General features: G+C 48.1%; 1 protein-coding gene across 3 annotated transcripts in view; it reads right to left on the bottom strand.

The window, feature by feature from the left end:
- Positions 1-20657, bottom strand: part of map7d1a (MAP7 domain containing 1a) — a 157389-nt gene that overhangs the window by 11845 nt on the left and 124887 nt on the right. For 2 of the 3 annotated variants that reach the window (XM_068006408.1, XM_068006411.1), the window contains exons 6-11: positions 16370-16480; positions 13331-13453; positions 12565-12704; positions 8470-8627; positions 3837-4111; positions 1367-1505 (exon numbers count right to left, since the gene is read on the bottom strand). In XM_068006408.1, coding sequence (XP_067862509.1) covers positions 1367-1505; positions 3837-4111; positions 8470-8627; positions 12565-12704; positions 13331-13453; positions 16370-16480 — 946 coding nt within the window. The remainder of the gene's footprint in view (positions 1-1366; positions 1506-3836; positions 4112-8469; positions 8628-12564; positions 12705-13330; positions 13454-16369; positions 16481-20657) is intronic. The other variant, XM_068006409.1, reaches the window with a different exon arrangement.

Raw genomic sequence — 20657 nt, 5'->3', positions numbered from 1 at the left:
CCCAAATTATTTTACTTGACACCCTCAGCCAGTAGAGAGGAGACCTTAATCCCATCAGTCTTGTCCCTCTCGAGATGAAAGGGCAACATGCTTACTCACTACACTCAGACTCAGTGTGAAGGGGAAGAGTGTTTATCTACTGCCCCCACACCCAGAGTGTGATGGGACAATGTGTCAACCCACTATCACCCACACCCAGAGTGTTAAAGGATAGGGTGTTATCCCACTAACCCCCACATACAAAATTGGCTAAGGAACAGAAAGCAGAGAGTGGGGGTGAACATTCTTCTTTAAGATTGGAGGGAAGTATGCAGTGGTGTCCCCCGGGGATTGGTATTAGGTCCATATTTTGATATATATTAATGACCTGGACTTGGGTATACAGGGCATGATTTCAAAGTTTGCAGATGAGATGAAACTCGAAAATGTAGTAAGAAGAGTGAGGAGGATAGTGACAGACTTCAGGAGGACATAGACAGACTAGTGAAATGGGCAGACACATGCCAGATGAAATTTAACGCAGAGAAGTGTGAAATGATGCATTTTGGTAGGAAGAATGAGGAGATGCAATATAAACTAAATAGTACAATTTTAAAGGGGGTGCAGGAACAGAGAGACCTGGGAGTGTATGTACACAAATCTTTGAAGGTGGCAGGACAAGTTGAGAAGGCTGTTAAAAAAAGCATATGGGATCCTGGGCTTTATAAACAGAGGCGTAGAGTAGAAAAGCAAGGAGTATTGCTAAACCTTTATAAATCACCGGTAAGGCCTCAGCTGGAGTATTGTGTTTAATCTAGGGGACCACACTATAGGAAGGATATCAAGGCTTTAGAGAGGGTGCGGAGGAGATTTACCAGAATACCACCAGGGATGAGGGACTTCAGTTATGTGCAGAGACTGGAGAAGCTGGGGTTGTTCTCCTTAGAACAGAAAAGGTCAAGGGGAGATTTAATAGAAGTGTTCAAAATGACGCATTTTGATACAGAGTAAATAGGGAGAAACTGTTTCCAGTGGCAGACGGGTCAGTAACCAGAGGACACAGATTTAAGGTATTTGGCAAATGAGCCTGAGGCGAGATGAGAATTCTTTTTATGCAGCGAGTTATTATGGCCTGGAATGCACTGCCTGAAAGGGTGGTGGAAGCAGATTCAATAATAACTTTCAAAAGGGAATTGGATAAATACTTGAAGGGGAAAAATTTACAGGGCTATAGGGAAAGAGCAGGGGAGTGGGACCAATTGGATAGCTCTTTCAAAGATCCAGCACAGGCACGATGGGCCGTATGGCCTCCTTCTGTGCTGTATGATTCTACCCACAGTATTAAAGGAGAGTGTGTTAACCCTCGCTCAATAAATCCGACACCTACCTCTTCTTCTCTTCCTGTTCCTTTCTCTCTTGCTCCTCCCGCTCCCTCTGCTCTCGGGCCAGTCGACGTTTCTCTGCGAGGAGTCTCACGGCCTCCTCTGGATCCGTGGTGCCTGCTATTGTTTTAGTAGCAGGTGAACCTAAAACACAGAACATATGCACACTACAAAACCAGAAAAGCAGCAACTTGCACTTATACAGCAACTGAGGTCTTCAAATGTCCCAAAATACGTATCAGCCAATGAATTACTTTCGGAGTGCAGTCACTGTTGTTATGTAGGCAAATGCGGCAGCCACAACAATCTTCCCTTGTGTCGGGTATGACTCCAGCCACTAGAGGGTTTTACCTTTGACCCTCATTGACCTCCGTTTTGCCCTTTCGTGCCACACTCTTTGAATGCTGCCTTAATGCTGAGGGCAGCTACTCTAATGGTTGGGCAATCACAGGCTGGGGTTGTGCAATTTCCCGATAGGTACTCCAGCGAAGCAGAATCGACAAACCTCATGGTGGAATAGGACGTCTAATTAGCGGGAACGGCAAAGAGAAAGAGGATTCCATAAAATCTGGGTCCCAGTTGGCAACTATAACTTTTAAAGGGGAACTGCCTCAATACAAAAAGCTCCACTGGAAAATGGCTTGCCAATCTGTTTTTCATGGAGCTGCTGTCCCTTTAAATATCCTTATCTGGGGATTTTTTTTTGGACCCATTCTACAACACAAGTACATGCCTTTAGCACTGTGCACAGAGACGGGGAGCAGCCTTCCACTGATATGATAAATAGAGACACCCCTCTTAAAGGAGCCATTCATGATGGCAATGGCAACTTGCATCAAGAGGTGATCCAGCTCACTGCGTGTGCGAGTTGTGAGTTTTTTTTGTGGGGCTGTATTTGGAGTGATCGCGGTTTGTATCATTCCTCCATGTCACATGGTCGGGGTGCAGGGTGGAGAAGGGGACTCTTTCCTCCCTGGATCCCACTCCGATTTCCACTGCAGATGAGCTAGCACATAATCTGCACCTGGCACTGGGCCAAGGCTACATTTAAACCAGCTGTCTGTAGGTACGGCAGGTGGCAGAGTGCCCACACGCCAATTGGCACCCCCTTTTAAAAGGCGTATATTGATGCAGCACTTTATCACATCTCAAAGCGGGCCACATACAAGGAATAATTTTGGAGTACAGTGAAAGTGGTTAGGCAGCTAAACCTGGCAACCACCTTGCACGTGATCGCACAAAGAGCAATGAGATGAATGGCCGATTGATTGGTATTTGGTGGCATTGGTTGAAGGGCGAATGTTGGCCAGGACACAGGGAGAACTCGCTGCTCTTCTTCAAACAGTGTCATGGGATCGACAACGTCCATCTGAACCGTGAGTTGGGGCCTCAGTTTAACATCTCACTGAAAGGATGTGACGGCACCTCCGACAGTGCAGCACTCCCTCAGTACTGACCCTCCGACAGTGCAGCACTCCCTCAGTACTGACCCTCCGACAGTGCAGCACTCCCTCAGTACTGACCCTCCGACAGTGCAGCACTCCCTCAGTACTGACCCTCCGACAGTGCAGCACTCCCTCAGTACTGACCCTCCGACAGTGCAGCACTCCCTCAGTACTGACCCTCCGACAGTGCAGCACTCCCTCAGTACTGACCCTCCGACAGTGCAGCACTCCCTCAGTACTGACCCTCCGACAGTGCAGCACTCCCTCAGTGCTCCACTGGAGTGTCAGCCTAGATATTGGGCTCAAGTCTCTGGAATGAGGCTTAGACCCACGGCCTTCGGACTCCGAGGCGAGCATGGTACTAACTTGGGCATCACGGTAAAAGTCAAGAACCCAACGTGGCAGAGACTGGAGTCTTGAAACTGTGTCCTAAATCTCCATGGCATAGGCTGTTGGGAGAGCCAATGAGCGCCGGCAATCTCACTAGGTGTCAGCCGTGGATCAGTGGAAGCACTCTCACCTTTGAGTCAGGAGGTCGTGGGTTCAAGTCCTACTCCAGAGAATTGAGCCCAGAATCTAGGCTGACACTCCAGCGCAGTACTGAGGGAGTGCTGCACTGTCGGAGGTGCTGACTTTCGGATGAGATGTTAAACCGAGGCCCCGATCACCCTCTTGGATGGGCGTAAAAGATCCAATGGCACTATTTTGAAGAAGGGCAGGGGAGTTCACCCCGTTGTCCTGGCCAATATTTATCCCTCAACCAACATCGCTAAAACAGGTGTTCTGGTCGTTATCTCATTGCTGTTTACGGGATCTTGCTGTGCACAAATTGGCTGACACGTTTCCCACATCACAACAGTGACTACACTTCAAAAGTATTTCATTGGCTGTAAAGCACTTAGTGATGCCCTGAGGTTGTGAAAGGTGCTTTATAAATGCACGACTTTATTCAGCTAGCACTGATTATTTCTAATCAAAAATCTCTGATATAATTGCTACAGGAGACACCAGTCGGTGCCGATTCCCTTACCTTGAGCAGACACCGGGGCTTCTACCGTCGTCTCCTTATTTTTCGGGCCTTCTGCCGATGAAGGCCTCGATTCCTCCTTTTGCTCCTCGTCCTTTTCCTCCTTCCGTTTCGGACGGTTTTCTTTCTCCTTGCGCTTCTCGCCTTTGGCTTTTGACTTCTTAACCGGGGGGCCTCTGCCTGCTGCCGGCAGTGCCTGTGGCTCGGCAGGACCAGGACCGGTGCCCGAAGACCTCCGCCTGGGTGAGTTCGGCATAGACCGGTTCTTCGATCTCAGGCTGTTTCGGAAATAATATTGTGGCGAATTATTTTAAAGCGGGGCTGGTGGTTGGATCACCCCTGTGCTCGCTGGCCTAGACTGGCTCCCAGTCCAGCAACGTGTTCAAATGGCCTCGCCCCTCCCTATCTCTGTAACCTCCTCCAGCCCTACAACCCTCCGAGATCTCTACACTCCTCCAGTTCTCCGCATCTCCCACTTCCTTCGCCCCACCATTGGCGGCCGTGCCTTCAGCCGTCTCGGCCCTAAGCTCTGGAATTCTCTCCCTAATCCTCTCCGCCTCTCTCTCCTCCTTTGAGTCGCTCCTTAAAACGTACCTCTTTGCCTCCTCATGTCTCCTTATTTGGCTTGGTGTCAATTTTTGTCTGATTACGCTCCTGTGAAGCGCCTTGGGAGGTTTTACTACGTTAAAAGGGGCTGTATAAATGCAAATTGTTATTATAACTGGTGTGACAGAGCGGAGGAAATGAAGGAGCATCCCATTCCCAACGAGATCCACGTTGAGGTGGAGGTGGGCTATGCCATCTCCCTGTGGGGGTGGGGGTCGTACCCAGGCAACGCCTGGCGCTTCCTGCCGGTCATCTGCAGGGGTATTTTTGGTGCTTAGCCGGATACGCACTGCCCTCTGGGCAGCATCAAGGCCGAGTGGGCTGAAGAATTTACAGTAAAGAGAAAAGACAACAAGCGAGGGCAGCCCTCAAACTGCAGAACAGATTAACCCATAACTCAATGGTCGCTGCATTACCTAAACTGACTGCAGCTCCAAACGATCGTGCGGTCTGCAGGTGCGGGTGCAGGTGCTTGGCTTTCCTCTCCTTCTCTGTCTTGACCCCCAAACCCTGCCTATCCACCATTGGCCAGATGAGCGGGTGGGCGGGCAGGGGTCGGTCAAATCCCACGGTTCTCAAAGCTCTCAATTGTGTTTCGCTTTAATCTTGTTCAGAGTGAAAACTAACCTGAGCTCATTCACTGCGGTGGGTTTGCAGCCCACTTTCCTGGACAATCAGATCTGCTGGTCTGGTGTGAAAACCTATCCCCAGTTCAAACAAAAACACGGCAGGACACCACTGACCTGGGCCCATTGACGATGCTCCAATAGGACAGGTTGGTGGCTGTGTGTGTGCGGGGGAGGGGGCTGGTTTCACTTTAAGTTCTCCCCCCTTCCTCCTGAAGGAAACCGATGAGATTGGGAACCAATTATGTGAGGTCAGGGGGGCAGGGTTAACCTACGTACTGCAATACAAGTGGGAATTACTGGGGCTTCTACATAGAAACAGAATTAGGCCATTCAGCCCCTAGAGCCTGTTCCGCCATTCAGTTAGATCATGACTGATCTGTATCTCAACTCTATTTACCTGCCTTGGTTCCATAACCCTTATTCCCCATACCTAACAAAAATCTATCAATCTTAGTTTTGGAATTTTTAATTGACCCCCAGCCTCAACAGTTTTTTGGGGGAGAGAGTTCCAGATTTCCACTCCCCTTTGTGTGAAGAAGTGCTTCCTGACATCACCCCTGAATGGCCTAGCTCTAATTTTAAGGTTATTCCCCCTTGCTCTGAATTCCCCCACCAGAGAAAATAGTTTCTCAGTATCTACCCTATCAAATCCTTCAATCATCTTAAACACCTCAATTAAATCACCCCTTAATCTTCTACACTCAAGGTCATACTAGCCTAGTCTATGTAACCCGGCCTCATAATTTAACCCTTTTAGCCCCAGTATCTCAATGAAGGATAGAACATTTCAAAAACAGCTGGAGGATGCCAGCACAGGGCAGGGCTTTCTGCTGATAAACAAATGTATATGGGGCTCTGCATTTAAAATAGACTGCAGGCCCATCACCATCCTTTCACCTCCAACCGGAATGTTAACCTGTTATTTCTGCAGCCTTGTGTCTGGTCAGCAGGGGGCAGAATAACCAGCAACGTCTGTCGGGATGACGACTGGGCTGGGGGCCGGGGGGGTGTCCAGATCACACCAGAGATGTCACTGATTACGGTTCTGTTCAAGGCTTGTAACAGTGTGGGTTAGAAGGGAGGGTACTGCTGTCTGAATCAGGCTGGGAACAATCACAGCAAGGGGGGGTGGGGAGGGTGGGGTTTGCATGAAGTCACCTTAGTATCAATTGCAACTAGAAGCTAGACCATGCAGAACTCATTGAGAGAGAGGGGAAAGGGATCGGTACAGGATGGCTGATGTTCCCACATGGACCAACAGCACCTCCCAAACCTGCGACCTCCACGAGCTAAAAAGACAAGGCCGGCAGGTGCATGGGGACACCATCACCTTCTCAAGGGTAGCTAGGGATGGGCAATAAATGCCAGCCTTGCCAGCGTTTGGGACTTGATGGGTTGACTTATAGGGAGAGGTTGGATAGACTGAGACTTTTTTCCCTGGAGAGTAGGAGGTTTAGGGGTGATCTTATAGAAGTCTACAAAATAATGAGGGGCATAGATAAGGTGGATAGTCAAAATCTTTTCCCAAAGGTAGGGGAGTCTATAACGAGGGGGCATAGATTTAAGGTGAGAGGGGAGAGATACAAAAGGGTCCAGAGGGGCAATTTTTTCACTCAAAGGGTGGTGAGTGTCTGGAACGAGCTGCCAGAGGCAGTAGTAGAGGCGGGTACAATTTTGTCTTTTAAAAAGCATTTGGACAGTTACATGGGTAAGATGGGTACAGAGGGATATGGGCCAAGTGCAGGCAATTGGGACTAGCTTAGTGGTATAAACTGGGCGACATGGACATGTTGGGCCGAAGGGCCTGTTTCCATGTTGTAAACTTCTATGATTCTATGATTTCCAGCACCCGCAGTATTTTGCTTTTACTCCTTGATCATGCTTGTTATTGTAGGCAGTGCTGAGTTTTACAAACTGTAACGGGCACCAGTTAGAGGTAATAAAAATATACAAGGCTACTACACCTTAATGAGGTGGGGCTAAAAATATTCTAAACGGCAACTTCATAATTGACTAATGGAAATGGAAAATGGTTTGTGCTTTCTGCCCGACTTAAACAATTGCGATTTAAACATGGGTGGTTTAGGTTATGGGGACTGTATTGGGAACCCTCGCTGATTTACCCATCCTCAGCATGGCCGGGGGTGGGGGGAGAAGTGAGGCCAATTGTGATGCTCCTTTATGCCCCCCCCTCCCCCCGGCTGAGACAGGCTAACTCAGCACCAGGCCAGAGATTGAACCTGGGGCCTTCTGCTCCGTGTGGTTCAATAACCCAGCTGAGCCATCGGGGGCTTGAGAAACTTCAACCACCTCTGTGGCTGGAGTCGGGGATGAAAGAGTGGAGACGAGAGTTTACCTGGCGCACTGCCTGACTCTACATAAACCCACCTACATGCTGGCACAGATGCACGGTGATTTGTTAAAAGAATGGGTAAGAGGGTTCTCGGGAACTGCAGCAACAACATCCTGTGCCAGTCACGCACTGTATTCCAGATGTGGAGAATCAAAGAAGTTATTTACAAAAAGGTGCGGTCCATCGTGGCTGGTGCGGGGGGGGGGAAAGAGAGCGAGAGAGGGAACCTTTATCAATCTGACAACATACTGCACACCGTAAACAGAGAAAATGTAAATCAAATTCTGAGTGTCTCAGAGGACACTGCGGAAACTCTGATCGCAATGCAGCATTGATACTGGAGAGAGAGAGAGAGAGAGAGAGAGATAATGAGGCCAGATGAACATTCACGCACGTAAACTGGCACAAACTGCATTAAATTATGGAATAATGGATCCCCGAGAGTGAGTTACAAGCTGGAATCTAATCGGGGAGGTTAGGTGTTTTACATATAGAATAACAGGATAACCAAGAGTGAGTTACAGGCTGCAATCTAATCGAGGGGCTCAGATCAGTTGATGAGCGATGAGATCGAGGGGACACTTTGATTTGATCTAATTGCCGTTTCGAAGATTACGAAGGGGACTGAATCATTGACCTTGGCAAATTGCTCTCTGTGGTGAAAGCTTCTAACAGCAGGGGCACCGGGTAAAGATTAGGTTGAGTGAAAAGGGAGGCGAGATGAACCTTTTGGGGAAAAAAAATCACAAGGGGCAGTCGACTTGTGGAACAAGTTGCCAGGGACGACCAATGAAACACATATAAAAGGGATCATATTGCCTCTGTGGAGAGAGAGGGGACTGAGAGACATGGTGAAAAGGCAGGTGGGTGGGATTAATCTATCAAAAAGGGCTAAGGATATTAGGCTCACCGGTCTCTTCCTGTTCCTAAAAGCTCAGGTTCTGATAGGATATGGGAGATGCCAGTTACCGAGGGGGCCACCATTTGAAAGACCGTAGTCCACAGCGAGGGGGATAGTTAGAGTATCGGGGGCGGGGTGGGGGGGTACCTGACTTCTCTTGCTGCAGACTCTTTACTCCTGACGATGGGGAGACTCTGTCGCTTTCTCATCAGCTTGTCAGGCGCACTCCCAGAATTTAACAGGGCATGCTTTTCCTTTGCGTTCTCCCGCTCCTTGTCCTTTTTCTCCTTCTTCTTACTTTCAATCTGGCGACAGAACGGAAACAGGTTCAGGTTCAAAGCTTGACACAAGCGACAAGTAAAACGAAGGCGATTGGTTAGTCCATAGATACAGAACCGCCTGTCGCGCAGATCGATGGACTAGCGCGCAGCAGAACAGCGGCGCGGTCTGGCGAAGGCACGTCGCGAGATGAGCGACCGTATTCGAAGGGCTGTGGCATGGGATGGTGGGTGACTCAGATACCGGATCTGCTGCTCCCTTTCTTTCCGTTCCACTCAGTTGTCAATCAAATAGAAGACTCTCACTGTAATGAAATGCCTCCTCTTAAATGGCAAAGGGATATGGATACTAGATTAATTCCTGGGATGAGAAGGTTGTCCTATCAGGAGAAGTTGAGTAGAATGGGCCTATACACTCTGGAGTTTAGAAAAATGAGAGGTGATCTCATTGAAACATTAAGGATTCTGAGGGGGCTTGACAGGGTAGATGCTGAAGTTGGTTTCCTTGGCTGGAGAGTCTAGAACTAGGGGGCATGGTCGCAGGATAAGGGGTCGATGAGAAGGGATTTCTTCACTCAGAGGGTTGCGAATCTTTGGAATTCTCCAGCCCAGAGGGTTGTGGATGCTCAGTCGTTGAGTGTATTCAAGGCTGAGGTGGATAGATTTTTGGACTCTAGAGGAATCAAAGGATATGGGGATCAGGAAGGAAAGTGGAGTTGAGGTCGAAGATCAGCCATGATTCTATTGAATGGTGGAACAGGCTCGAAGGGCCGTATGGCCTGCTCCTATTTCTTATGTTTTTCTGAGAATGGGGCGAGCACGTGGGATTAGGGCTGCTGCTCGTCTGGAGGATAAATACCAGCACAGGCTGGTTGGGCCAAACGGCCCGTTTACGTGTACTTCGCAAGATGAAGAACGGGTTGCCAAAAACAAGCACGGGACATGGTGATGGTTCCAACATCACGGTAGATGGGGCTCTGCTGGTGTAGAAAGAAAGTACGGACAAATGGAAGTGAATGCTGGCATCGGTCTTTAACCCACTGATCATCCAATTACTGGGGCTGGCATCGCTCTTATTTTGAGTCACTACTGAAGTCCTGCAGTAGAAACCCCCCCTCCCCTGGTGTTGACAACTCTGGTTGGATGTATCATCACATCACCTCCTGCCTCCTACCCAGTGAAACAGCCTTTTCTCCCCATCTCCCAACATTTTATAATCAGTAAACAAAAGTGTTCAAAGATAATGGGGAAAAATCCCCACTGTCTTCGTTAATGCCACTATCATTTTTCTCCCAGGTTGCTCGCAGCAGTGTCCTGGAGGTCAATCTTTAATTCCTGGACAATCCTGCAGGGTTGGCAACCCCTAATCTACACCAGTCTTCAAGGACCACCTAAAAGGGACTGAATGTAAGAGAGTCTCTCAGATCACAAACTGAAGCTGTCTAAACACGCAAGACACCCAGATAAAAGCGTACAAAACAGGAATAACCTCCTCATCCAACACACACATCCAACAGTTTATTATACAAGTTAGTAATGCACTGTTCCACTCCATTGGTTACTTGAAAGCACAAGGTACATGACACAGATTTGACCTGTGACCTTCACCAAGACAACGCACTGGGAACAGGGCAAACACTGAATAATAAATGTAATACTTAAAACACAGTAACCATTGTTATGTCAGCGAACGTGACAGCCAAATCACACACAGCAAGATCCCACAAACAGCCATTAGGTGAATGACCAGTTAATGTACTTTTGGTGGCATTGGTTGAGGGAGGAATGTTGACCAGGACACCGGGAGAACTCTTTGCTCTTCTGCGAATGCCTTTAACGTCCACCAGAACAATCAGAACAGGAAGATAAGACCTTGATTTAACGTCTCATCTGAAAAACGGCACCTTTGATGGTGCAGCACTCCCTCAGTACAGCACTGAAGTGTCAGCCGAGATTATGGGTTCAAGTGCCTGGAGTGGGGCTCGAATCCATGACCTTCTGACTCAGAGGTGAAAGCAAAGTTGGCCCTCTTATTTATTTTCTGCTCAGCTCTCCTGAAAGCACTGGCCTTTGCTGTGTACAGTTGCCTGGCAACCAGGGGCCTACTGGCACCTCACTCAAGTGACCATTCTTCACAAGGGAGCCCAGACAGCAAGGTGGTTTGGGGGGGGGGCGAGCATCACAGCCAGGTCCAAACCTGTCCTGACCCCATGCCACCCCCACCCCATCCAGACACAGCAACAAGAGGAGGAACCGCGGCCCACATCACTCCCCGCTCTAACCCATGAGCATCAGGGCAAGTAACACAGTCCAAACTACCACCCCTGCTGGTGTCAATGAACTCAGCATTGGGGACTCGGCCTAGGCTTTTCTTGCTTTGTATGGCTCAGTACCAATATTCAAGACTTTTGGGTTTTGAAGATAACTCAGTGCTCCCCCGATAAGCTCACCGAGTTAACCCAGTCCACCTTCATCGTACAGGCCGGGAGGGTCACAGGTTCAATCCTCGTCTGTGCCGATTTAGCTGATCTCAACTGGGTCAGCAGTAGGGGTGCTAAAATTGGCCTCAGTGCCTCTGGGTTAGGAAGGGGAAAATCAGCCAGGGTTTGCGCCTCTTGTCTCGGTCCAGTGAACGCTGCGGGAAGCGTTTGGATGTTGGCGAGGACAAGATTTGGTTGCAGCGCTGCCCTACCCCGCCTGCCCACAATTATTTTTTTTAATTCGTTCATGGGATGTGGGCTTCACTGGCGAGGCCAGCATTCACTGCCCATCCCTAATTGCCCTTGAGAAGATGGTGGTGAGCCGCCTTCTTGAACCGCTGCAGTCCGTGTGGTGAAGGTTCTCCCACAGTGCTGTTAGGAAGGGAGTTCCAGGATTTTGACCCAGCAACGACGAAGGAACGACAATATAATTCCAAGTCGGGATGGTGTGTGACTTGGAGGGGAACGTGCAGGTGGTGTTGTTCCCATGTACCTGCTGCTCTTGTCCTTCTAGGTGGTAGAGGTCGCGGGTTTGGGAGGTTCTGTCGAAGAAGCCTTGGCAAGTTGCTGCAGTGCATCCTGTGGATGGTACACACTGCAGCCACTGTGCACTGGTGGTGAAGGGAGTGAATGTTTAGGGTGGTGGATGGGGTGCCAATCAAGTGGGCTGCTTTCTCCTGGATGGTGTCGAGCTTCTTGAGTGTTGTGGGAGCTGCACTCATCCAGGCAAGTGGAGAGTATTCCATCACACTCCTGACTTGTGCCTTGTAGATGGTGGAAAGGCTTTGGGGAGTCAGGAGTCACAAATTACAAAGAATGTATAGCACAGAAACAGGCTATTCGGCCCAACAGGTCCATGTTGGTGTTTATACTCCACAGGAGCCTCCTCCCACCCTTCTTCATCTAACCCCATCAGCATATCCTTCTATTCCTTTCTCCCTCATGTGTTTATCTCGCTTCCCCTTAAATGTATCTATCCTAGTCGCCTCAACTACTCTATATAGTAGTGAGTTCCACATTCTAATCACTCTCTGCGTAAAGAAGTTTGTCCTGAATTCCCTATTGGATTTATCAGTGACTATCTTATATTTATGGCACCTAGTTCTAGTCTTCCTCACAAGTGGAAACATCGACTCTACGTCTATCCTATCAAACCCTTTCATAATCTTAAAGACCTCTATCAGGTCACCCCTCAAGTCTTCCCTTTTCTACAGAAAAGAGCCCCAGCCTGTTCAATCTTTCCTGATCGGTATAACCTCTCGGAGGAGAAAACAGGTAAGGGGAGGAAAAAAAGCGGCCAATAAATAATGAATTCCTCGTTAACATACAAGAGATTAGTCATCAATAATTTAGGCTGATTCAGTGCCATAGAGGATTAACATGTAGAGGTTAGTATTAGAAGACAGGGCAAGCGAGATTACTGATTGTTACCTTGGAAGGTGAACATTTAATACACCGTCACCATCGGTTACAGGACTACTCACCGGGGACTCAGTCTTGCGCCGTCCAAGGATATCCGGGGTGCTGAGAGCAACTCTCCATCGATTTGAGCATCTGTGAAGGGGTTTACCACAACTTGGAGCTATCGGGCTGGCAGAGGCTGAGCGAGGACAGATAGGGATAACTAGCAGGTTAACAGGGAGAACAGAAAGAGAGGGCGAAGAGTGCACGGTTGGGGGGGAGCGGGCGGAAGGGGGGAAGCGCGCGAGGTGAGCGAGTCGGAGAGATATAGGGAGGGGCAGTGTACAGAGGGAGAGGGAAAGGACAGAATGAGAGGGATGGAAAGAGTCAGAGTTAGTTGGGGACAGAAAACGGAGTGGGGAGGGAGGGTGATAGCGAATAAAAGAGATAAAACACACAGACAGAATGTAAAGAAATAGAATGTAATGAGAGAAAGGAGGAGAACAAGAGAAATAGGGGAGAGACACACACGGGGAGAGGGGAGAGATTGGCAGAGGATGAAACAGACACAAGAGTCAAAGGGAGAAAGAGAGACAGAAGGAAAGAAAGAGACAGACGAGACAGAAAGACAAACAATGAGGCAGACAGCAAGAGGCAGAGAGAGAGAGAGAGAGAGAGAGAGATAGAGGGAGAGAAAGTAAAACAGAAAGGGAGAGAGTGGACAGAATAGGTAGGTGGAGGGGAGAGAACACAAAAATTGGATATAATATTATTTTCAATTTTTAAAAACATGTCCTTGACCAAAATCCCTCCAATTGTAAACCGTGCGGCATCAGTGAGGGAACAAACCTGGTTCTCGCCCATTTCCCGTTAAAACAGCGACACTCCTGCTCCTGGCGAGGAAGGAGAGTGTTGGGGTTGTCAGCCGGTCCACGATACTGCTCTCCCACGGGCTCAGCTTCAAGCGCCGGGCTGCGGGCAAAGCAAGACCATTTTCATCAATCAGAAACAGTAGAGCGCATACTGAGGGGACTGGGAGTCCTTGGGTAACTAGCAGACTGCCCAATCCAGAGCCAGACTGGACCAAACTTGGGGCATCTGCATCAAAACACTGAAGTTGGCTTATCCCATTAATGTCCGATATACATCAAATCCTTCCCTGTCATTTTCGAAGGGTGGAATTCAATCTCAGCGTTTATCATCTATCTGGAGCTCATGTCTCCTGGCCTTATCGTAGAATCACACAGCACAGGAGGGGGCCATTCGGCCCACAGTGCCTGTACCAGCTCTTTGAAAGAGCTCTCCAATTAACCCCACTCGCCTGCTCTTTCCTCATAGCCCTGTAAATTTTTCCTTTGCAAGTATTTTTCCAATTCCCTTTAGAAAGTTACTACTGAATCTGCTTCCACCGCCCTTTCAGGCAGCGCATTCCAAATCATAACACCTCGCTGAGTAAAAAAAAATTACTCCTCATCTCCCCTTTGGTTCTTTTGCCAATTATCTTAAATCTGTGTCCTCTGGTTACCGACCCTCCTGCCAGTGGAAACAATTTCTCCCTATTTACTCTATCAAAACCCCTTGTAATTTTGAACACCTCTATTAAATCTCCCCTTAACCTTCAATGCACTAAGGAGAACAATCCCAGCTTCTCTAGTCTCTCCACCGTTTCTATAACTTATTCCTGACTATTTTGCAAAGGAGGTCCTTGAAGGCTGAGTGACGCTGTGTTGTGTGGGACTGAAGCATACAATTCAAGCAGGTCCCAGATTCAATCACAGGCCTAAGAGCTAACCCCAGGCAGAAGTATAGCACTACGATTAGCCTTAGCAGATCTGGGCTCGTGTGGATTAAAAGGAGTAGAGAGGTGCACCCCTTGCGGGATAGAATTAGGTTCAGTTATGATGCTTCCCATGATCTGGTAACACTCAAAGATCATATATTAAGATTGGCCACTTGAGGCAGCTCCCTTGGAGGGCCACAGAGCCGGGGGCCAGCTCCCTTGGAGGGCCACAGAGCCGGGGCCAACACACTCACCAACATTGGGATCCTGTCAGTGTGATGCGGTGTGTCACACTCAGTGCGGTGTGTCACACTCACCAACATTGGGACACACTGATTTATCACACTGACCAATATTGGGATCCTGTCAGTGTGATCTAATACACTCACCAATATTAGGATACACTCAGTATGATCTAAGAAACCCACAGTGGTTGGGGCCCTGTGAGTGTGATTTTTCACACTTACCAACATTAGAACCCGTCAATGTGATCTATCACACTCACCAAGATCGAACATACTCACTGTCATCGTGGCCCTGTCAGTGTGATCTATTACACTCACCAACATTGTGACACACTCAGTATGATTTATCACACTGACCACTATTGGGACCCTGTCAGTGTGATCTTTCTCACACACCAACATTAGGACCCAGTCAGTATGACCTATCACACTTAACATTGGGACACACTCAGTATGTTCTAACACACCCATAGTTGTTGGGGCCCCGTTAGTGTGATTTTTCACACTCACCAACATTTGCACCCCATCAGTGTGACCTGTCACACTCACCAACATTAGAACCCGTGAGTGTGATTTAAGACACTCATCAACATTGGGACACACTTGGTGACCTATCACACACCAATATTAGGACACACTCAGTGTGATCTATCACATGCACCAACACTGGCTTGTGTTGAAATCCACACTTACAACAAAGACTTTCCTACTTTGAAAAGGGGATGATACTCCATTTGATGTTGAAGTCTGATGTTGTTTTTGCCTGTGACCCTGGGGCAGAACCTCTGGTCTCTGGCGTGCCCTCATTCATCCTCCTGGTCAGTGGAGAACGAGCAGAGTCATATTCCAATATTGCTAAAAGGGACTGAATGTGTCGGCCTCACCAAGTGAACCCAGAACAAAGCCGAACATTTTGAAAAATGTTATCTTCAATTTCCACACAAGTCACTTGCTTTCCATCCAGGAAAAGCAGGTCTCGTTACACGTTGTAATGCTCCCAAAATGGCAGTCCCTGACACAAGGCCTCGCTCCACTATAACCCGACATTCCCCCCTCCCCTGCAGAGAAACATTCAGCATGAACCACTTAGGATCAAATCACCAGCAAAAAAGAAAAACGTTCGGGCTGACGATGCTCGATCTCTCTGCCTCAGCACCAGCTCCTAACCGTACCCAGCACCAGCACCATCACCATCACCAGTACCACCACCACCACCACCAGCACCAGCACCAGCAGCACAGGCTCCTAATCAAGGCCACTTCCAGCAGCATCAACTCTCATTGCTTGGTGATAAAAAATATGCAACTGGGTCACTGGACGTTCAATGTTTTGTTTCGCCTCCGCTCCCCCACCCCGGCCCCATCCCCCACCGACGTGAGAGTCTCCGCTGCCCGGCGGAAGGCATTACACCATAGCCAGCAGTGAAACACCAGTATTTCTGACCCAGTACACCATACAGCAGCACTGAGCCACTACAAGCAGAGGGAGACACAGGGCTGTTAATTTTCATCAGGCTGCCACGTAAGGGACAGTAATCAAAGTCATCTGTGGATCTGAAGAGCAGCGTGAGGTTCCGGGAAACACACACAGCAGAACATTCCTTAAAGGGGCAGTGTGGATTTGGAAAAAAAAAATTTTTTTAAAGCAGGCTAGGTGCTGGAAAACACCAAAAACTGTGCAACACTGCCCCTTTAAATCACGACGGTCTGCGTATTATTATTTATTTTTTCAGTCGGGAGTTTCAACGATGGCTCCAAACCAGAATAGTCGGAAAGGGAAAGTTAACAGCCCTGGAGAAGGTGCCTTGGAGTCTGCAGGATCTAAAAGGGGGGAGGGAGAAAGGGACAATGAAATATTCCGTACTTCTGCTGGGGGAATTCCAGAGCGTGGCTGAGGACTTGGAGAGCCTTTTGTTTAGGATGGAATCCACATGTTTGGGCAGATTGACAGCCGATATAGAGCACCCCTCTGACCCTGGAAGAGAATGGAGAGACAGACAGAAAAGAGAGAGACGTAAATACCACTGAGGCCTCCTCATACGAGCAACTCTGGGACGGACTTCAGCCGTGGGGGAGGGGGTGGTGGAAGGATTTGAAGATTGCGATTTAATAAGGATATATCTGGACGCACAGAGCAAGGCCATTTGGCTCATCAAATCCACCCCTCTCTCAGACTATGTACAATCTACGTCATCAACCATTAAATCTCCTGAGAGCAAATTCTGTCAGAAATACTACCCAACCTCCCAAAAAAAAATCAAACAAGACTCCAGAATATTTAATCCATCCTGACATTGTTCAATCCTGGCCTGTCGCCCTCCAGAGGCAACATTCTGCAACCCCTCCCCTCCCCAGGATTACAGTTTTGTCCCATCATCTCCAGCCCGACTCCTAACCGCATATATGTGTACAAGTGATTTAAGGAGTCAATCAACAGCATCAACTGCTTTTTCTGGATCAGTCGACACTCCATGTACAAAAACTTCCTTCAGTCTCTCCTCTCACTCATTATGCCCTCTAGCTCTGCGCTCACAATCTCAAGCTTACATTTACATCATCTCCGGCTCTCCACATATTAAACACCTGGGTGCTTTCCTCTCTCAATCTTCTCTCCACTGCGAGTCTCTCCTCATGATCTCCGAGGCCTCGCCCCCAGAATCATCCTTTCCGTTCTTCTCTATGGCTCTGACAGACTGGCCCAAACCATCTCCTTCAACACCAACACTTTCTACCATTCTCTAAACATTCTCCAATACATCGACATCCTTCTGACAGTAGGATGTCTAAATATGCACTCAATACTCCTAATGTGGCCTCACTAATGACCTATACGAGATTGGAATAGGAACAGGAGTAGGCCCATGATTTCGCTTCAAAAGTATTTCGTTGGCTGTAAAGCGCTTTGGGACGTCCTGCGGACATGAAAGGCACTACATAAATGCAAGTCTTCCTTTTTTAAAAAAAATTTAGATTATGGCTGATCTGTACCTCAATTCCATTTTCCCGCCTTTAATACCTTTACCTAAAAAAAATCTATCGATCTCAGTCTTGAAAATTTCAACTGACCCAGCATCCAATGCCTTTTGTGGGGAGGGGAAAGAGCTCCACATTCCCACTGCCCTTTGGGTGAAAAGGTGCATCGTGATTTCGCTCCTGAACAGCTTGGCTCTAATTTTAAGATTATGCAGCAACTTGAAATCAATTCCCCTTGAGGTATATGCCAGGAGTCGGTTAATTCCACATTGCCTTGATGCTGTCACTGAAGTCAGTCACATCCAAACCCTGTACCTTCTCCATCTTTGTTGATGAATCGGCCATAAGCTTTAAATTAAAAAGCAAAGTCTTGCCATAAATTGCGCTCCTCTGCATGTCTGAAACAAGCCACTCGCTGTACGATTGCACAATTCACCACCCTCGATTGCTGTGCCCTCGTCAATAATTCGATCATTCATCTTGATGCTCTTTCCCAACACCGTGCTGACACTAGGATTTGTGTAAAGTGTAACACAAGAGGGTAAACAATTGGTGGTCACAGGTCTGTCACTGACAGTAGCGATGGGAGCAATAAGTATGATGAATGAAGAGTGGGAAATAACATTGACGTGTACTGGCTTCACTGAGATGTTGTCCTCTAACAATTCACCGAGTAAACCATGACAACACTGCAGAATCCTAGAATGTCACAGCCCAGAAAGAGGCCATTTGGATAGAGTCAGTCTCCTGCCCACTCCCCACAGCCTTCAATATTGCACAATTACTTTAAGATGAAAATGTGGTAATTTTATAGTGAATCATCCAGTTGCAATTCTCAATACAACAAGGATATTTTGACTGGTCACTGTTGCAAATAAAAAGGAGGGGGGGTTAAAAGAAAAAAGCACCTAACGTTACTCCCCAGACAGCAGTTCGATCCCAGTAACGCCCGGGGTGAGCGGCTGTAACGTGTGGTCTCGCTTTCCCCTCCCCTCAAGGCACTTACTTTAGTCAGGTACACTTCCAGGTAGTAACCCTCTGCCCATTCTTCATACGTGAGCCTGGGCAAGGAGTCTTGGTGGTCTACTGAAGTCCACCTCTGTCCTGTCGCCATCTGACGCCCAAACACGGGCTCTCCCAGCGGGAGCCGCTAGTCTGCCGTCTCAGGTGGACATAAGAGATCTCATGTCACTATTTTGAGGAAGAGCAGGGGAGTTCTCCCCAGTGTCCTGGCCAATATTTATCCCTCAACCAACATCACTAAAACAGATTATCTGGTCATTATCACATTGCTGTCTTTGGGATCTTGCTATACGCAATTTGGCTGCCACATTTCCTACATTGCAACAGTGATTACACTTCAAAAAGTACTTCATTGGCTGAATAGCGCTTTGGAATGTCCTGAGGTCATGAAAGGCGCTATATAAATGTGCAATTTTTCTTTATATATTGAAAAAGTGTAACTTTATGTGAGGTATATTTCTACCCCTCCCCTCCCCCGGCACTCCGGGAACACATTGGGAGCAGTTTCTGTTTCTGGTGATGACACAGGCCATTGTTTCCGGCAGAATGGTAGTTTTATCCATGGTTGATTTACCCAATTCCTTTTTGAAAGCCATGATTGAATCTGCTTCTACCACCCTTTCGGGCAGTGCATTCCAGATAATAACTACCCGCTGCATAAAAATGTTTCTCCCCATGTTGCCTTTGGTTATTTTGCCAATCTCCTTAAATCTGTGCCCTCTGCTTCTTGGCCCTTCTGCCAATGGGAACAGTTTCTCTTTACTTACTTTATCTAAACCAGTCATGATTTTGAACACCTCTATCAAGTCTCCTCTCAACCGTCTCTGCTCTAAATGAGAACCACCTCAGCTTCTCCAAGTCTCTCCACATAACTGAAGTCCCTCACCCCTGGAACCATTCTAGTAAATCTTTTCTGCACCCTCTCTAAGGCCTTCACATCCTTCCTAAAGTGCAGTGCCCTTCATACAAGCATCGCTCGAAGGGACAGGTGCTTTACATCTCAGAGTACGTACAGAGTTATACCTTCGGTTTCACTCATGTTAGATGCTATTCTTTTTTCTGTCTCTCCCTCCATCCGCCTTAACCAACCCAAGTTTACTCACACCCAGCCTGGAAGACAGCTGGGGTGACTGCCCCCGCAAGCCTTGACCAATGTCATTCTGTAACCAGCCACTAGGAGATGCCTGAGAACAGCCCCATAGCAACTGCCCAAGAGGCGAGGCAGCTAGGCCAGTTCATACTGTTCCCACTCTGCCATCCCAATGGGGTCCCCAGCTTTAAACCTTCTTCCTGTAGGTCTTCTGTTCATAAGTCAAAGCTTCTTCATTGCGTCTTCTCATGGCCAGTTCGACGATGGGTAGACAACAGCTCCAAGGCCTCTCGCACCAGCTGTGCCTTTTTGGACTTGTACTTACAACCGTAGGGCCTGGGGGTCTGATTGGCTGAGCTTCCACAATGACACCATTTCCTCTCAGCTGTACCACCTTGTGTCATTCTACAGCCAATGAGAGAGGGAAATGAAAAGCTGCAGCGATTCCACATCTTCTGTGGTCAAAACAAACCCAGATTGGGAGAGCAATAAACCAGCTTCAGGGGCGCGAATAGCAGCAAAGGGCACCTCAGCCCACAGCCTCACCTGGTGCCAGAGCAGACCCTAATGTATAGGGCAAAGGGACCTTGGCAAATGGGCACCCCGAGTTCATAACCAGGTCGGCAGGTACCTGGACATCCTGGACCTGGGATAAAAGGACACCAGTTCTTCAAGGATTGAAGGCACCATGTCAATATTCTGTTGCATGTTCCTGAAAACCCATTTTGGAGAGATGGACAGACTGGTGGAATGGGCAGACACATGGCAGATGAAATTTAATAGAGAGAAGTGTGAAGTGATGCATTTTGGAATGAAGAATGAGGAGAAACAATATAAACTAAATGGTACAATTTTAAAGAGGGTGCCGGAACAGAGACACCTGGGGGTTCTTTGAGGTTGGCAGGACAAGTTGATAAGAACATAAGAAATAGGAGCAGGAGTAGGCCTTACGGCCCTTCGAGTCTGCTCCGCCATTCAATAAGATCATGACTGATCATCTACCTCAACTCCACTTTCCTGCCCTATCCCCTCATCCCTTAGTGTCCAAATATCTATTGATCTCAGT

The sequence above is a fragment of the Heptranchias perlo genome, chromosome 26 (genome assembly GCF_035084215.1).
Source record: "Heptranchias perlo isolate sHepPer1 chromosome 26, sHepPer1.hap1, whole genome shotgun sequence".
Classification (NCBI taxonomy): domain Eukaryota; kingdom Metazoa; phylum Chordata; class Chondrichthyes; order Hexanchiformes; family Hexanchidae; genus Heptranchias; species Heptranchias perlo.
This window is presented reverse-complemented; position numbering and strand designations above follow the sequence as displayed.